The sequence below is a fragment of the Labeo rohita genome, chromosome 12 (genome assembly GCF_022985175.1).
Source record: "Labeo rohita strain BAU-BD-2019 chromosome 12, IGBB_LRoh.1.0, whole genome shotgun sequence".
In the NCBI taxonomy this organism is placed as follows: Eukaryota; Metazoa; Chordata; class Actinopteri; order Cypriniformes; family Cyprinidae; genus Labeo; species Labeo rohita.
In genome coordinates, this window is record NC_066880.1 from 21,913,548 (window position 1) to 21,930,211 (window position 16,664).

The 16,664-nt window shown below is 35.4% G+C and overlaps 2 protein-coding genes across 5 annotated transcripts in view; one reads left to right on the plus strand and one right to left on the minus strand.

Annotated features, from left to right (window-relative positions):
• Positions 1-476: 476 nt before the first annotated feature.
• Positions 477-9,654, minus strand: patl2 (PAT1 homolog 2). Its single transcript, XM_051123629.1, is given in 20 exon segments — positions 477-1,126; positions 2,936-3,076; positions 3,525-3,622; positions 3,696-3,836; positions 3,913-4,069; positions 4,150-4,292; positions 4,671-4,724; positions 4,864-4,961; positions 5,404-5,524; positions 6,763-6,886; positions 6,952-7,026; positions 7,254-7,399; positions 7,498-7,575; positions 7,666-7,836; positions 7,920-7,973; positions 8,096-8,161; positions 8,238-8,521; positions 8,795-8,879; positions 8,881-8,973; positions 9,546-9,654. Coding segments are annotated over 20 exon segments (2,184 nt in total). The 5' UTR covers positions 9,567-9,654; the 3' UTR covers positions 477-1,092.
• Positions 9,655-15,435: 5,781 nt separating this feature from the next.
• Positions 15,436-16,664, plus strand: part of ccser2b (coiled-coil serine-rich protein 2b) — a 66,493-nt gene continuing 65,264 nt past the window's right edge. For 2 of the 4 annotated variants that reach the window (XM_051124458.1, XM_051124462.1), the window contains exon 1: positions 15,436-15,667. The gene's annotated coding sequence lies outside the window, so the exon portion shown is untranslated. Of the gene's footprint in view, positions 15,716-16,664 lie in introns of all 4 variants that reach the window. The other 2 variants (XM_051124459.1, XM_051124460.1) reach the window with 2 other exon arrangements.

Sequence of the window (16,664 nt, forward strand, 5' to 3'; positions counted from 1 at the left end):
GAAGAAGAAGAAGAAGAAGAAGAAGAAGAAGAAGAAGAAGAAGAAGAAGAAGAAGAAGAAGAAGAAGAAGAAGAAGAAGAAGAAGAAGAAGAAGAAGAAGAAGAAGAAGAAGAAGAAGAAGAAGAAGAAGAAGAAGAAGAAGAAGAAGAAGAAGAAGAAGAAGAAGAAGAAGAAGAAGAAGGAGGGGAAAGAAGAAGAAGAAGAAGAGACCCCCCCAAAAAAAAAAAAAAAAAAAAAAAAAAACCAACATTGATCAAGTGCAGCACATCATCTAACACCATTGTGGTATTCACAAATTTGCAGTTAATGAAAAAGTGTGCTTAAGAAATTGCTTAAAATTTACTTATGGCCATGCTGTAATAATAATAATAATAATAATAATAATAATAATAATAATAATAATAACAACAAACCAAAACATAAGGTTCTGAGTTTCAAATCTTTGATTTAGTCAATCAACATGGAGTCAGTTCCTTTTACAAATTTTTATTTTTAGATTTTTTTTATTTGCATGTGCTCTGCAACAGTGAATATATATATATATATATTAGTTAGGACACTGATTGAACAATTACAAAAATAAAACAAATTAAACCATACCGCAAACATTTTTCAGATAAACATGCATACTTTTGAAATTAACAAAGGCATCTAAATTAACACCCAAAACCTTTCTTTGAAAGACATAGCTGGATTTATAACAAAATACATTTTTATAATCACAAATTAAACCCAACACCTTTAGTGCAACTGCATAATTACATCAACCCCAGCAGCTTGCTCTGAAGACCTGCAGACCACAAATCCAACATTATCAGCTTTATCTGTGACACGACACGCTTCATATGGTCATGATTAATGACTGAATATCAGCCACATATCAAAAAAGTGCTAATTGCCAATTAGTGTGCAAATCTGACCTTGACGCAACTTCGGAAAAAAAATTGGGAGAAAAAGAAATGTAGGTTGATTAGAAGAATACAGATAAGTCTTGGATGAATGTGGTCCACCACAAAATCCAGTTTAATTCAGGCTTAGCATCGTCCTATGTTTCAGGTCAATGTAGAGAGACGTCATAGGGTCAGTGCTCATTTATGATGCTACAGCCAGATATCCTGTAGCTGATCTGCAGTTGGGAAAAGAAAACAAAAAAAAAAAAAAAAAAAAAAAAAAAAAAAAAAAAATTTAAATTAAAATTTACTAACAAATTGGATTTTACTGTTGTCCACCACACTAAATGTTTTAGTATTTTTTTAGGGGGTCCTACATGTTTTCTATATAGGACAGTGGAGAGTGACAGAAAACTAGGGGTAGAGAGAGGGGGTGGGGTTGGTAGGATCGGGAAAGGTCCACAAGGCGGGATTCGAACACAGGACACCCGAAGCGCAACTGCGCCACATGTCGGCATCCTGCCCACAAGGCTAATGGCACCGACGTGTTTAGTATTTTCTGCGTAGAGCCACGGGAAGTTTTTTGTGATGCTACATAAAGTTGTCTTTAATAACAGCCAAAAGTATTTAATAACAGCCAAAACTATTACAAACATGACCACCATGAAACTGTATGTACGAGAGTATGAGGACCATATTCACAAAGCTAAATTTATATGGACCCAAGATCAGTGTGTTCGCTGCTTCAGTCGTTTTATATTGATTACATTTTTTTTTTTTTGCAGTGTTTTTATACTGGGCGTACTTTCGGGAGGTTGTAAGCCATTGCACACAACGAAAGTTAACCCAATAATCGTATCGACGCAGCACTCTGGACAACTGGACAACACTAAAACATGGAGCTTTTCAGTGTTGTAGCTATATAGCTTCAGATAGAAAACAAGAAAATCAGATTTGTGCAAATGATTTGGTGAACTGCAGAGACTGGAATAAAATTACATTACCGATTATTTTTAATGCAATGGCCAATTTGGAGTATATATTAAAAAAAAAAAAAAAAAAAAAAAAAAAAAAAAAACAACACACCTAGCCAAAATCAGCACTGCACAAAGCAACCCATTTTGTTGCATGTCTCTTTAAATGCTAATGATCTATTCTCTCCCTACCCCTCTCTTCTGTGGGGTCATGAGCCATCCCGTTTACTTTATGCATTAAAAAAAAAAAAAAAAAACAAAAACACCCTCATACTTACTACTGAGTTATCACGAAGGATTTGCGTGAACAGATGCATGTAGGTATGGGGGGGGGGCTTGCATTCCCTTCAAAAACCAAAAAGTAATCTTGTGCCACACACATTTATGTTTAAACATGTAAAAGTGAATTTTGAATTTTGCATCCGATGACCCCTTTAATTTGGTTAAGGTGTAAGGACACAAATTATGTAACAAAAATAAAATCAAATATATAAAATATAATGGGTCCAAGACACCCTCACTTAAAAACAGACTCTGAAGCAGTTCACTTGTGGTGAAACATTATACAAGAGATGCTTCTAACAACAGCTGATCACTTTATTTTAATGGCTGACAGCTATGAGGGGAATCCCAGAACATAAACAGGTGCATTCAGACCAATGAGAGGACAGTTTTACTCTAGTAACTCATTTAAATTGATAAGCTTTAAAATTTTGCCTTGTGAAAGTGATCTGAGCCAAAAAAAAAAAAAAAAAAACCCACACACAAAATGTACCAATTAAAATTCCTGTTTTGTGGGGAAAAAAAAAAACAAAAACAAAAAAACAAACAAACAGGTCTGAAATTACCTTAGGACAGAGGTGCCCAAACCTGTTCCTGGAAGGTCAAAGTCCTGCATAGTTTAGCTCCAACACGCTTACCTAGAAATTTCTAGTGAAACTGAAGAGACTAGGTGGTTTATCTGTTGGAGCTAACCTCTGTAGAACAACGGCCCTCCATTAACATGTTTGGACACCCTTGTTTTAAGAGATATGCCAAGTGCAAAGTACTGAGTGTAGTATTTGGACTCACTCCATGTTGTTCTTTAGTTGATGTACGGTCCGCTTGTCCAGATATCGACAGAACAGTGTTAGCAGGTTGGAGGGCAGAAGAAGTGGCTCAACAAGTGTTGTTTGGGATAGCTGCCGGGCCACATGGAATACTGTATCCGTCCTGGAAACAAATTATGCTGCCAATCATATACATTTCAAACTCACATTCACAATACATCTGAAAACTATGACACCACATAAGAAATCTTAAATATTACTAGTTCTCATATAACACACAGAACCATGGACAATTCATTGTCTTGAGAATTAGATTTTCCCCAATTACTTATGCCTTAAATTTGGGTCCGTTTCTGACAGTTACCATATGACTTTTAGAGGCTTTGATTATAGTGTACAAGTTACATGAAACATTTATTGTACTTTTGTCTTTGCTGGAGCTTGCCAACCTCTTGTGAAAGTCTACTTTCATTGTATGGAAGGAGAAGAAAAAAAAAAAAAAAAAAAAAAAAAAAGCTGTGTGAACATTCTGCTAAACATTTCACAGAGAGAAAAGGGGAGAACTTAGTTGCTTCAAGCAATTAGAATGCAAGCAAAAAAAAAAAAAATACCAGGTTTCAAAGTCTCCAATGCTGGGCTCCATGGGAAGGTCAGAAGATAAAAGCCTTTCCCCCTGCGAGAGCAAAGCGTACAGCAGCGACAGACCAAACTGCAAACAAGGAGTTAATTTAAGATAGCAAGGCAAAATTATATACATTTTAAAACCTGCGCAAAAAGCTGACCTTGTTTTGACAGGCCAGTGTTAACCGTGTGTCTTTTGAGTCAGGCAGTGATGCGGTGAACTCTTTGAGAATTCTGATTAGTTGACTGAACGCAAGACGATCAATCACGGCACGGAGGGATGGATACAGAACAGGCAGAGCCTGTTAAGAGTTTAGAGCTTGATGATTACATATTCAAGACATGCACTGATAAGTCACAATTACATACGCTTCAGACCTCATCTGTATCCCTGCTCATCAGTACTGGGAGGTTTTTGGTCACCACGCTCAGGACATGCAGAGATGCATCATGTGACAGGAAGGGAAGGAGTCTGGCGAGCATCCGCTTTCCTTTTGATATTAGTAGACAGGAGAGAAATTCCTCTCCAGAGTCCCTGTAATGTGGTACACCATAGGAGCATATGAGATGAGAATCTTACACTGTACATTCACAACAGAAAAGAAAGTTTCTTACAATAGATTAGTGCATCGCAGCTCATTGTACAGCTGTTCCACCTTCCTCTTAATGTTCTGTGTCAACCGCTTTTCCTCATCTTTGTCAGACACTGTTGCCTTCATCTTATCTGCCTCTTCAACTTCTAACAAAACCATGTACAACTGAGAAAGCAAATGGGTTGAATGGAGTCAAACAGTCATATACGCTACCCACAAGTTACCTTACTGTTGAATTTCAAATCAGTGTTTTGGAGCACTTATCAAACTGCCAAAAATCACGCAATTCCATCAAACCAGGCTATATCATGTCATAACCATTTTGACATTTTCAATGGCTAGCCACTAGAGAGCGGCAGCATTTTAAGGTGTTTCCTGGTTGCAGGCTCACCTTATAGAAAAGAAATTCAAGAAAGTTGGTTGATGTGATCACATGTCTGGTTAGGACGCTGTACAAGTGCAAATTTACAGCCCAAACAAAAAATAACTAAGATTTTAAAAAAAATAAACTGGATTTAAAACCAAAAACACTGGTTACTTTACCTTCTCAATAGTGCTCAACACCTCCAACCTTTGCTGTCTAGTGTCTTTGTGCTCCTGCTCCCAAAAAAAAAAAAAATTATATATTATACATACATACATACATACATATATATATAAAATATTATATAATAGCCAAATTCACCAAAACTTTGCCAATTATTTTGGAGCCTCATTTAAAGTAACGAAACCTCACCTCATCAGGTGTGTTCGCATGAACAGCATCAATTGCTCGTCTAGGAGAGAAACAAGTAGACACTGCAACCTGCCCGAGTGAACCTTCAATGTGGACAACTGAAGTAATGCAAGAATTACTGCAAACTATTCACTAAATTTCTTTAAAAAAAAAAAAAAAAAAAAAAAAAAAAACACACACACACACACACACATTTGTTTTTGTAAATTGTGGGGACTTTCCATAGACTTCTATAGATTTTATACTGACAAAACAATATTGTCTATCCCCTAACCCAACCCTAACCCTAAACCTACCCCTTACAGAAAACATGTTTGCATCGTTACACTTTCAGATAAACACCATTTACTATTTTTAATATTTTTTTAACATTGTGGGGACCGGTTAGTACTCAATTTTCAAAACCTGAAAAATTTCAGGTTTTACTATCCATGTGGGGACATTTGGTCCCCACAATGTAGCAAGAACAAGTACACACACACACACACACCACATATCATCAAAAAACATCAGAAAATACATCAGTTCATCGTTTCAGACCTGGGATATACGAGAGTGTTTTGGTAACATATGGGGTTGTGAGTTTAGGTGGTTCCTTCTTTAACCGGTCACCCAAATACTCCTCTTCAGCAAGTTTGGTTTCCATCCTCTGATAGTACTCCTGCAGAGATGAACAACTAGGCTTGACATCCAACAGTTTCTTTTAGTCTTATTCAAACATTTGTTTAAAAAAAAAAAAAAAAAAAAAAAAATAAAAATAAAAATATAAAAATATATATATATATATATATATATATATATATATATATATATATATTTTTTTTTTAAACGCACGTCACTGATACATGTAAATGAATTAAAAAATAAAAACATACTATAGAGGGTTTGCACTTGTCTCACGATTTGGTCAGTTACCCCGACATGCGGCCATATTGGCGATACTCTGATGTAAACAACAACATGGGTTGCACGGTTAAACGTACTACTAAATACGTTGTTCTGCTAATTTAAGCCATCTAAACCACATAAAAACTGTGAGGAAGCTGCTAAATCATATAGAGAAGGACTTTGTAAGCAGGAAAGGGTGCAATATTTCGACAAACTAAGATATTAGCCTAATATTTCACCTACCTGACCAGAAATGAGAACAAACACTAATGTTGTCAAGACTCTTGCCCTGGAAATTCTGGTTCAGTTTGGCCAACCACAAACACCTTTTGCTGACAGTTTTTTGCACTCTTCTCTTTGATTTGTTATAACAATAATTGACCATTTTCAGCAGCAATAATCAGAAAAATATGCAAGTTTCATTTGGTTCAGTGAGGACAATATGCTGATTGATGACGCATTGTGAAAACACCATTTAAAGTAATTATTAAGGCCACTGGGATCGTATTGTGAAAAAGTAGATACAACTTCAGGGTTCCTACACATTTCAAAATTTCATACTGATACAGAGTTATTTTTACAGATTTTATTTTTTAGCTTTATATTTGGTATATAGTACAGCCATTTGTACATTTTTATTTTCTCTATAACATCCAATTCTCCAAAACTGTTCACTAAGCTCACAATTAAATTTCATATTTGAAAACACCTATGAAATGACAAAAACAGGCTCATATAGCTTGTTCTCATGTTCAAATACCATTTTGGGAAGGAAAAAAAAAAAAAAAAAAAAAAAAAAAAAAAAAAAAAAGTGTGAGTTTCCGAGCACTGCCCATTTTTATAGGAACCGGAGCTTCTAACAACAGCTGCAGTGGCGTGCAGACTTTAATCAACAATTAGCTCTTTTATTTAGAAGGCAGGGCTTATTCGCCATATTGGGCGTTGCACTTTCTCCCATTCATATGTAATAGGAGTGCACAATCTTCCTATATATAAAGTCTTTGTACAGACCTGGTAATAGTAGTCATCCAGATGTGGATTTTCACTCTGTAGCTGAATCATCTGCAGCCTGATTATCCATTCCTTTTCTTTATCAGTCATGATTTGGGAATATGGGTCCCAGCTTACTGGCTTTCTGTGAATTACATTTTAATTCAGAAAATGAAAACCTCTCAAAGAGTCAATGCTCTTTGCTCTCACCTGAGAGGTCTCTGTTGTCGTTGACTCAAAAGCCGCTTATGCTGGGGATGGAACTGGGCAACTGGACCTGGTGCTCTAAAAGTTGACAAAGAAAAAACTTTTGTGGAAACAGACCAAACAGTAGCTAGTAAAGTCTATTTTATGACTTCGTATGTATGGTTTGGTCACTCTTGGATTATTATTACAAAACTATATGAAAATATCTGCAAGTATCTCCTTTGTGTTTCATAGAAGAACTGTGAACACGAGGGTACATAATTATTTCATCTTGGATAAACTTTTCCTTTATGAAGATTATTAACCTGAAGCCCTGCATGATGTTGGCAGAAGGGCTGTAGAATGGAACAGGCCTGGGGGAGTCAGTCCCAAATTGCAAAGTCATGAGTTTGGGTGTGTGGGGCATTGGGGTAGAGAGAGGAGGACGGGAAGGTGACAGAAAACCTCTAGGCTGAAAAAGTAATTAAAGCAGATATAAGCCACTGGCACAAGAATGCTTTATTCAAACGGAACCTTCCATATTAGCAGTTGTATAAACAAAGGGGTCACCTGGTTGTATTGTTGCTGGGGTGAAAAGAGTCTTTGGGGACGAAAGGGAGAGCAAGGGCCCATGGGATTCTTTTGTGCCTAAGCAAGAAGAAACAGATCGATTTAACATTCTAGCATAGTCACTGACAGTTCGTCTATACGGTCTACATATACTGGAAACCCCACTACCTGATAATGACATCTCTGATTAAAGGAACCAACAAAAGGATGTCCTCTCCTGCCCCGGCTAGTGGAATAAGGGCGCATAGGAGACAGAAAGTTTGGAGACACAAAATTTGGAGACACAGGTGGGACCCTGCCATGTCTTGATCCATCAATGACTCCCACAATTGCCTGGTCCTAAAGGGTAAAAAGATCAAAGTGATCAACAGATTATTGTGATGTATAGCTTCAAGATACACATTTGAGATTTGCTCGAGCACCTGAAGTATAGACGGCGTAGGTGGCCTGCTGGACTTTAGAGGTGCTATCATCCACTGTGAGAAAGACAGAGGCAAACATTATATGCCAGGTCAAAAAAAAAAAAAAAAAAAAAAAAAAAAAAAAAAAAAAAAAAATTATAGAGGAAAATATTGCTGAAAAACTGAAGAGTACACACTGTATTTGAATTGAGGTCCTCCCAGTAGGAGCTGAGGCTGCAATCCACAATGGCACTATCAAGACTCTAGAGAAGAGTAGTACTGGTTAGTACTCAATTTAAGATTACACAGTTTTTTTTAATAAACCTCAGGCAGGTAAACCTTCAAGCTTGGTCGACCTTCCACAGTCTTCACCACAGCTGGGTCATCAAACAGCTGCCCTCGGCCTGCTCTACCTCTCTGAGACCGGCCAGTTGGAGTGTGGGGCCAAACGCAAGATCCTGGTCTGGAGGGTGAACGGGAAATGTGAGGGGAAGGTGATCTGCGAGGTGGAGATGGTGGTGGTGGTGGAGGAGGTGAAGACCGTGGTGTTGGGGAGTTATTGCTACACAGCAGCAGGAGATCCATAGGGTCAGCATCTGGATTATCACCACTTGTGGCTTCATCTGCGTGCATATTTTTGCATAATGACATTTTAGAGAGCAAGTAAAAAAAAAAAAAAAAAACAAAAAAAAAAAAAAAACCTACAGTAATTAAAATCAATTGATCAACACATTTTCATTTCTACCCATCTCAGAGAAAAGAAACACATGGGAAACGTTCTGCTTCAGACATTTAGCTCAATTTTAAATGTATTATATATTGGATTCCAATCCAGTAACAGTTTGTGCATGATATCCAATTCCAGTAAGCTTACAGACTTTATAATACAATAATACCCAAGCCAAATGTCTCCTCATTGTAGAGGTCAATGTCCTCATCTTCTTCAGCCATTTCCTGCAATAGTCCACATTCATCCTCCTCCTCCTCCTCCTCCTCCCTCCTCTTCTCCTTTATCGCTCCACTGATCCCCATTCTCTGGCCAACTGGCATCAGGAACGGGTTCCCCGGTTTTCTCCTGAACACACAGAGAGAAACAAAATGCATTATAAAACACTACTAACAAAAAACTAAAAGTAAGTGCAAACAATCTACACATCACATACAGTTCTATAAAGCTGAAAACCAATACCAGTGAAGGATTGTTTTTCTTGTATTGCATCCTAAGAAAATGTTGACACTTTACAATAAGGTTAACACCAGATAGCAAACAATACTTTTAAAATATGCATTAATCACAGTTAACTTCAAATAAACGAATTAGTCACAGCATTATCACGTTATTAAATAAAGCTGCGTGATAATATTTAATGGATGTGAGCAAACATAAACTAGCAAGAAACTGTAGTATAAACTAACATTAACAAAGATGAATAAATACTGTAGCAGATGTATTATGGGTTTTTAGCGATTGTTAGTAAATGCATTAACCAACGCTAACTAATAAGACCTTATTGTAAAGTGAAATCAAAAATCTTAAGTGTGAATACGTAAACTTATAATAGGCAATATGCATGGCACTCGCTTTCCTTCTATAAACCAACCCAAAATGTGCAACCCACTCACAGTGTTTTTGCTTCATGTACTTACGGGATGTTCAGAGTCACCCATTTAAATACTGTCACTATTTCAATATTTGCAAAATGTTTTGTTAAGCTTCCACACTCGTTGAACATCTACAACAGCCAGTGCTGTTACACGTGCTTATCAGTGTTTGGAAATGAACACACCTGCGCGTTTGAAGGTGGTGCTTTACGCAAGGGCGTAACCACAATAGGTAGTTGCCAAGTCCGCTTTGTTTGGGCTTATTTCCAGAAAACAGTTGTGCATTCGGGCCTGTCAGTGTCTGGCACCCACAGGACAAAATGTATGTGCACGTTAAGCCTTCTGATTGGTTCTCTTAATTTTGACATTGACAACCGTTATTAGACTTGAAGCAGACCCTAAAATTTACCTTTTTACACTGTTGTTATCCTAACAACATATAGAACCGTGAAAACGGCGTAGTGCAAATCAATAATAATCAGGGCTCTCAAGTCTCACGCATTCACCGTGAGACACACGCATTTCAACCAGTTCACACGATCTCACGCCACACCTTGTATGTCTCACGCTGAGAAGTAAGGCATAACTTATCCCGCTATATAATGTTAATGGACGAGGCGCTGGCTTGCAGGGGGAGTTCATTGCTGTGTTGTTGACAGTTAAATGCCACCTACCAGCAAATATCAGAAATTAGAATTTTTTTGTTTTTGGGTAAATTACGTGATCCCGCTACAGTAACGTTCGTCACTAGGCAACATAGACGCGCACACACTGGACGCGGCAAACTGTGGAATTGTCGGTCACGGGGCTGCCGCTTTTTGGAAGCGTTTTGTGCAGTTGAGGCGGTGGTCGCGTTGCGGTCACGGAGTGGACGTTGCCCTTTGTATTTTCTAAAAACTAACAAAATTAATGGAGTAGGTAACCCCTTCTGTTTTTTTTTGTTTTTTTTTTTTCTTTATTTTACGATTCCTGGACAAAATCACTTGCCTGTGATCAAAGATAGTTAGAGCTGATGTTTGGAAATATAGCCAAATTCTTGCAAGATTATTAGCTCTCCAACAGCTTTAACTAAGTTTTGGCTACTGAACACTAAGGAAAGCACTAGATAATTGGTAAATCTGGTATATTACCAATAAAATTGGTAAAACAGATTAATTATCATCCAAATAATTTATATATATATATTTCAGAAATACATTAAATGTATCAACATTGTTGGGAAGGTTATTTTGAAAATTTAATAGGTTACAGATTACAAGTTACCCTATTTAAAATGTAATAAGTAGTGTAACTACTTCAAGTGCTTTAGAAGTAATGCAACTGCTTACATTTGATTACGTTTTGATTACCTTTCTAAAATTCTATGGAATGTTTTCAGCTGTTAATCCTTTTTAAACTTTTAAAGCAGGCAAGTTTAACCTTACAGTAGTACTGAACACTAATTGCTGTGAGACCTACGAAATCCTTTATCACTTGAATTATGATCATTATACTTTAATTTTAAAGCACAGCCACCGCAAAATCAGACTTTAGCATCTCTTTACTTTGAGATCATTCTGAGGTTAAATACAGATTTTTAAAATGATAAGATATAGTTTAATAGCTATGATACCATTTTTGAAATAAAATCCTTGCATGGCTTTGACTGGAAACACTGTGATCTAACAATGCCTTGGACAAAAAACAAAAAAAACAAAAACAAAAACAAAAAACAAACAAACAAAAAAACAGTTAATCTTAAAAAAAATAAAGCATATACAATAAACCCAAATTGGAAATAAACAGTTATCAAATAGGCAGGTGTTCTGTTCTGTGTCCTAAACTCCAGAAACATTGGTGTCTCATATTTTAGAGCAGTCAGTGCAATTTGGGAAATCAAATCTGTAAGTGTGTGAAAATATTCAGATGTAATCCCCATTGTAATCGTTAACATTTTCATAAGTTACATTTTAATTTTAATACAAGTTAATTTTCATTAGTTACATTTGTTATTAAATTACATAATTCCATTACTAGCTACTCTAGTTTAGTTCAAGCTCCTACCACTATCATCAAGACATCAAAATGTGCAAAAAACACTTGCAATAAAAAAAAAAAAAGCCATTCATAAGCTGGAATGCTGAAATGCACAGCTTTACATAGGCTACATGCAGAGGGCAAGTTCTGCAATCCTACTGTATAGGTATATATGTACAGTATTGAGTGCTGCTGTTATGTTGGTTCGTTTGGGGCCAAATTTCTTTTTATCTTTGATCTGTATTTCTGAAATATATAAAACATTTTATTTTATTTCCATTAATTTGACTTTTATCAGATTTACCAGTTGATAAAATTCCTATTTTGTGCTGGTCAATTTTGAACAATAGATAAAATGTAACTTCTAAAAAAAAGAGAATTGTGTGGGGCCGAGGGGCCGCTGCTGCAAATATTTGAGTGGCTTCTCCCCTAACAGTAATCTCACTCCAAACTTCTTCCAAAACTTGAGAGCCCTGATAATATCAAATGGGGACCGTTTAGCGGCCGTATCTGATTATTGCGGACGACGTGTCCGCCTTAGCAGTGTTGCCAAGTTTGTATAAAAAGAGAAATAAGCGACATGATCTGAAAAACAAGACCAAAATGCGACCCCTTCTGGATGTTCCAGTTTTCTATAACACGTATTTCGTAAACCGTTTCCTCCCATTTACATAGTACCCCATTACTCCGGAACGGACCAAATAAATGAATAAGAATACATTTCATTAGGTCACAAATGAATTAAAACCGTGATTATATTTTCCTCAAAACTCATGACACGTAAATTCCATCCACTTTCCCTGGCTATTTAAATAATCACTTTCCCTCGTTATCTAAACAATATATTATTTATAAACGTGTAGTTGACAAAAAGGCAGTAACAATGTTTTTTTTGTAAAAGAAGAAATGCATTTATTTATGTAGTGTGAAGTCTGATCTTGGAGAATATTTATTTATTTATTTATTTATTTATTTTTTACTTAACTATACCATACATTTGTTCTATGGTGTGACATAGCAAAAAAAAAAAACAAAAACAAAAACTCTTAATAATATACAAATAGCATGAGAGGGATTTATCTTTATTGTTAGACACTTATTTTCATATAGTTTTATTTATTTAATATAAAATTAACATAATTTCCCCCCATGACTTGTTGGACGATTTCAAGACAAACTTTGACAACAAGACAAACTTTGCTGTTCAAAACTGCTGAAAATTATACCATTTTAAGATGAGTGATATTTCTATTTCCCCTATTGCAATCCTGAACTGTTTTTAAAGATATTTTGAGATAATAACAAATATGTGGGGTTTTTTTATGTGTCACACCATATGACAGATAGGGTAGTTATTAAAGTTGTTTAAAGATTGTGTGTGTGAGGCATCTTTGTTCTATGGTGTGACAGTACAAGTGTACTGAGCACATTATCTGTCACACCATAGGACATTTCAGCTTTTTGTGTCAATTAATGACCTTGCTATTCCAAACTAACCTGTTATTAGTGGTTAGCAAGACACATTTGCATATATTTCCACGATTACGTAGTTTAACATACAGTTTCAATTTAAGAATATGTAATTTAGGGGTGTTACGGCAAAGGACAATACAATGTAACTTTTGTAGTGGTTCCAGAAAAGTTCTATAAGAATATTTGAACAATTCTGACACAAAGTGCACATGTCATGGGCTTCACAGGGGACTTCAGTAACATGATCATGAATGGGGTCCTTCAACTAATTAATTTTATATATACACATTTTTTTTTTGGATTTGGCCAATTTAAAATCAGGATATGGTGTCACGTGGTTTGCAGACAAAATGTACAAATTTCCTACGCTTTCAGAAATATATGGATGAAAAAAAATGATTGCCATTTACTAAAATAGACACTTGTACAATTATGCCAGAGGCATTTATTAACATTTTTATGCTTTTCTTTTTAATTTATAAAATTTGTAATTTATTAAACCATGCTTGAGACAGTCACACCATAGGACAATGTTTAAATTTGGCCAAAAAAAAAAAAATAATAAAAATAAAAATAAAATAAAATAAATAAATAAATAATAAAAAAAGAATAAAAATAAAATAATAATAATAATACAAAAAAATAGAATAACACTGCAGCTTTTATAAAAACAGGTCCGTGTAGGACAAGGAAATTTAACGATTTACTGCATTTTAAACAACGACAATATTAATTATCTTCATTTTTATCTTGTGGGACAGTGAAAATGCCATGTCACGTCAACAACCCATATATTTCATTCACGTCTCAAGTTCCGATTTTAACAGCTAAGAGAAAACTCACACATGATTAATCACTGAAATATCAGCAAATAAAATGATTTTGAGGTTAGTTTTGAACCAGTTAAACCAAATTCGTCACAAAAGGATTCCCGCACTCAAAACATTGCATGCTGGTGACACCTGCTGTTCAACAGGCAAATGTAAAGCACATTCAAAAAGTATTTAGCCCCTTTAATGTTTTCCCACATTTGCGCCTTATGCTAAAATTATTAAAGAAAAAAATCACATCAGTCTATTCTGTCAAAGACAAAAAGACAATAAAAAGCAAAAAAACGTGATATACAGACTTTTAACGCTGTACTTTTTAAGGTTCCCTTGGTGGTGATTACAGGCTTTTTGACTGTGTATTAAATGTGTATTAACTGTGTATAAAATGTGTCTTTTTGGGTATAATATGACAATGTTTTCACATCTGGATTTGGGGATTTTCTGACATACTTCTCTGCATCCTCTGAGCTGTCAGGTTGGATTGTGTCTGTCAATGGACAGTTGTTTTAAGGTCTTTCATTGTATTTAATTGTATGGAAAACAGTCAAACATTATTTATTTATTTATTTATTTACTTTTAAAATAATTTTTGTGTTCAACTGAAGAAAAAAATAAACATTTAAAATGATACGAAAGTGAGTAAATCACAGAATTTTCAGAATATTTCATAAAATAAATGAAAGCACACAAATTGCTAACACTGCTAATACCAAAATCACCATAAACACTTCAGTAAAAGGACAGGAGATAAAAAGAAGAGTGTTTACTAAATTAATAAATGGGAAAAATAATGTGAGCTCTTGGACTATAGATGAGATACAAAGAGTCCATATTGCATGCACCCGTTGGAGTATAATGGAATCTTTTTGTTGATCCACTGGAGTAGTAGGCAAAACACCAAATGATATTTCATCATCTACTCCACCTAATCAATAAATACTTTTCAATTACTGCAATTCTTGCAAGGTGAAAGAATATTTTCCCAACTCTTAAGCCGAAGAAGTTCTCAGCAAAACAAATGTGTGAACACTGGAATGATAGATTTTCTCTAAAAAATTCCAACCATACTACTTTTGTCTGCTAGTTTTAACGACATGCATAATAAGAAAGAGTGAACTAATTGACTCTAACTGGCCTAATTAGCCAAGCTCTCACTAAAAATATCTAGCCTACATGAAACCAGCACTAAAATAATAAAAGAATACGTTATGTACAGACGTTTTATATTTAATGGTTTTTAGTTAACATAATAGATTAACATTTTGTGAAAATATGAATACGTTTGTAAAATGCATCATACATTTTTAGACCGTGTCATGGTTGCTTTTACACCTTTTTGACCACCAGAGTGGGGTGTTTACAAGCACTGGTGTCGCCAGTATTCTGTTTCTAGTGCTTGGAAATACTGAATCATTTTGAGAAGCACTTGGTTTAATTGTTTTTAAAAGCTCTGTTACCCTATCTACTACTTGCTGACCTTTGCCAGATGGGGCCGCGTACTTGTAGGCGAATGCGGCATCTTCGTATGACAGGGAGAGGCCCAAATCAGAAACAACGTCCGCGCCGCTAAGCAACGCCCATTTCCGGGTATACCCGCAGTATGAGGAATGCTGACGTAAGTGTCAGCTGTTTCACACAACATGCTCTCGTACCGGCAGGACGTACCTTCACAATAACATAGAATGTGATGAGAAGAGCTAGTCGTCCTATGCATGGACAACTCTATATATCGACTAAGAGTCAGATCAGGTGGAAGCTTTAACAGTGGCAGTAAACGGGCTTGATTTCCACGCCCAGCTGTATTCGCCTTCAGTCGGATGAAATCGTACAGGCGGCCGTTCAGATAAGGTGTGGGTTTCCTTCTAACTGTGCGTATTTAACATTTTTCTTATTACGGTAGGTTACGCTGTGTTAATATGGACTATAATTTGCTCATAGTGGTTTGATCATGTGAGCTGATGTGCATTTGACTTTGTTTACAATCCCGAGTCATTCTACGCTTGCAATGGCAGATGCTGTCACTTAAAATATTTAGGAAAAAAACTCGCTTTTGAGCTCACAGACGTGTTTAACTTAATTTTTCAATAATAATAATCTTGTAATAGTTTTCATTTAATTATTGAAAGTCTCTTAAAAAGATTTTGTAATGCATCAAAGCACACATTTTGCAAGTCATAAGTGTGTTTTTATATAGTGTATTTGGCATAAAACGAAATAAACAAAAAGTGAAATGTGTAAAACATTATATAACAGTTTACATATTAATGTTTTGTAGTAAATGTTACTCTGTTATTTGTGATAGTTGTTAATCAAAATGTCATGTTATAACAGAACACAAACAACCTAGAAAATATTGTGACAGCCATTTAATGATAAATTAAAAACCCCCACAATTATTTGGTTTGACATAAAAAAAAATATATTTATTAATATAGTAGATCTGACTAATTGTAATTACTATTATTATTGTTTTTATTATTAGTCTATCAGAGTATTCATCCATTACTCATCACGTCACATGTCTGGCACATGTATTCCACTGTTTGTCCTATTATATTTTAATTTGATTATTATTCTCTTTTTAAATTAGGTGCTGAAAACTTGAGAAAACTAGATTTGAGACAAATAACTCTCTTTTCTTTCGCATGGTTCTTATTTTGTATTTTAAAAAGTTTAATTGTCCCCTGATTAATTGGGTGGATGAAACTTAATGCATATTTTGAAGGAATTGTTTCAATGATAGCCATGTCAATTGATTGTTCCAAAGAACAACAACAACAAAAAAGAATTAATGTTATTTCAGCATTTTTGCAGTGCAACCTTCTTGTCTGTGTGATAAGAGCAA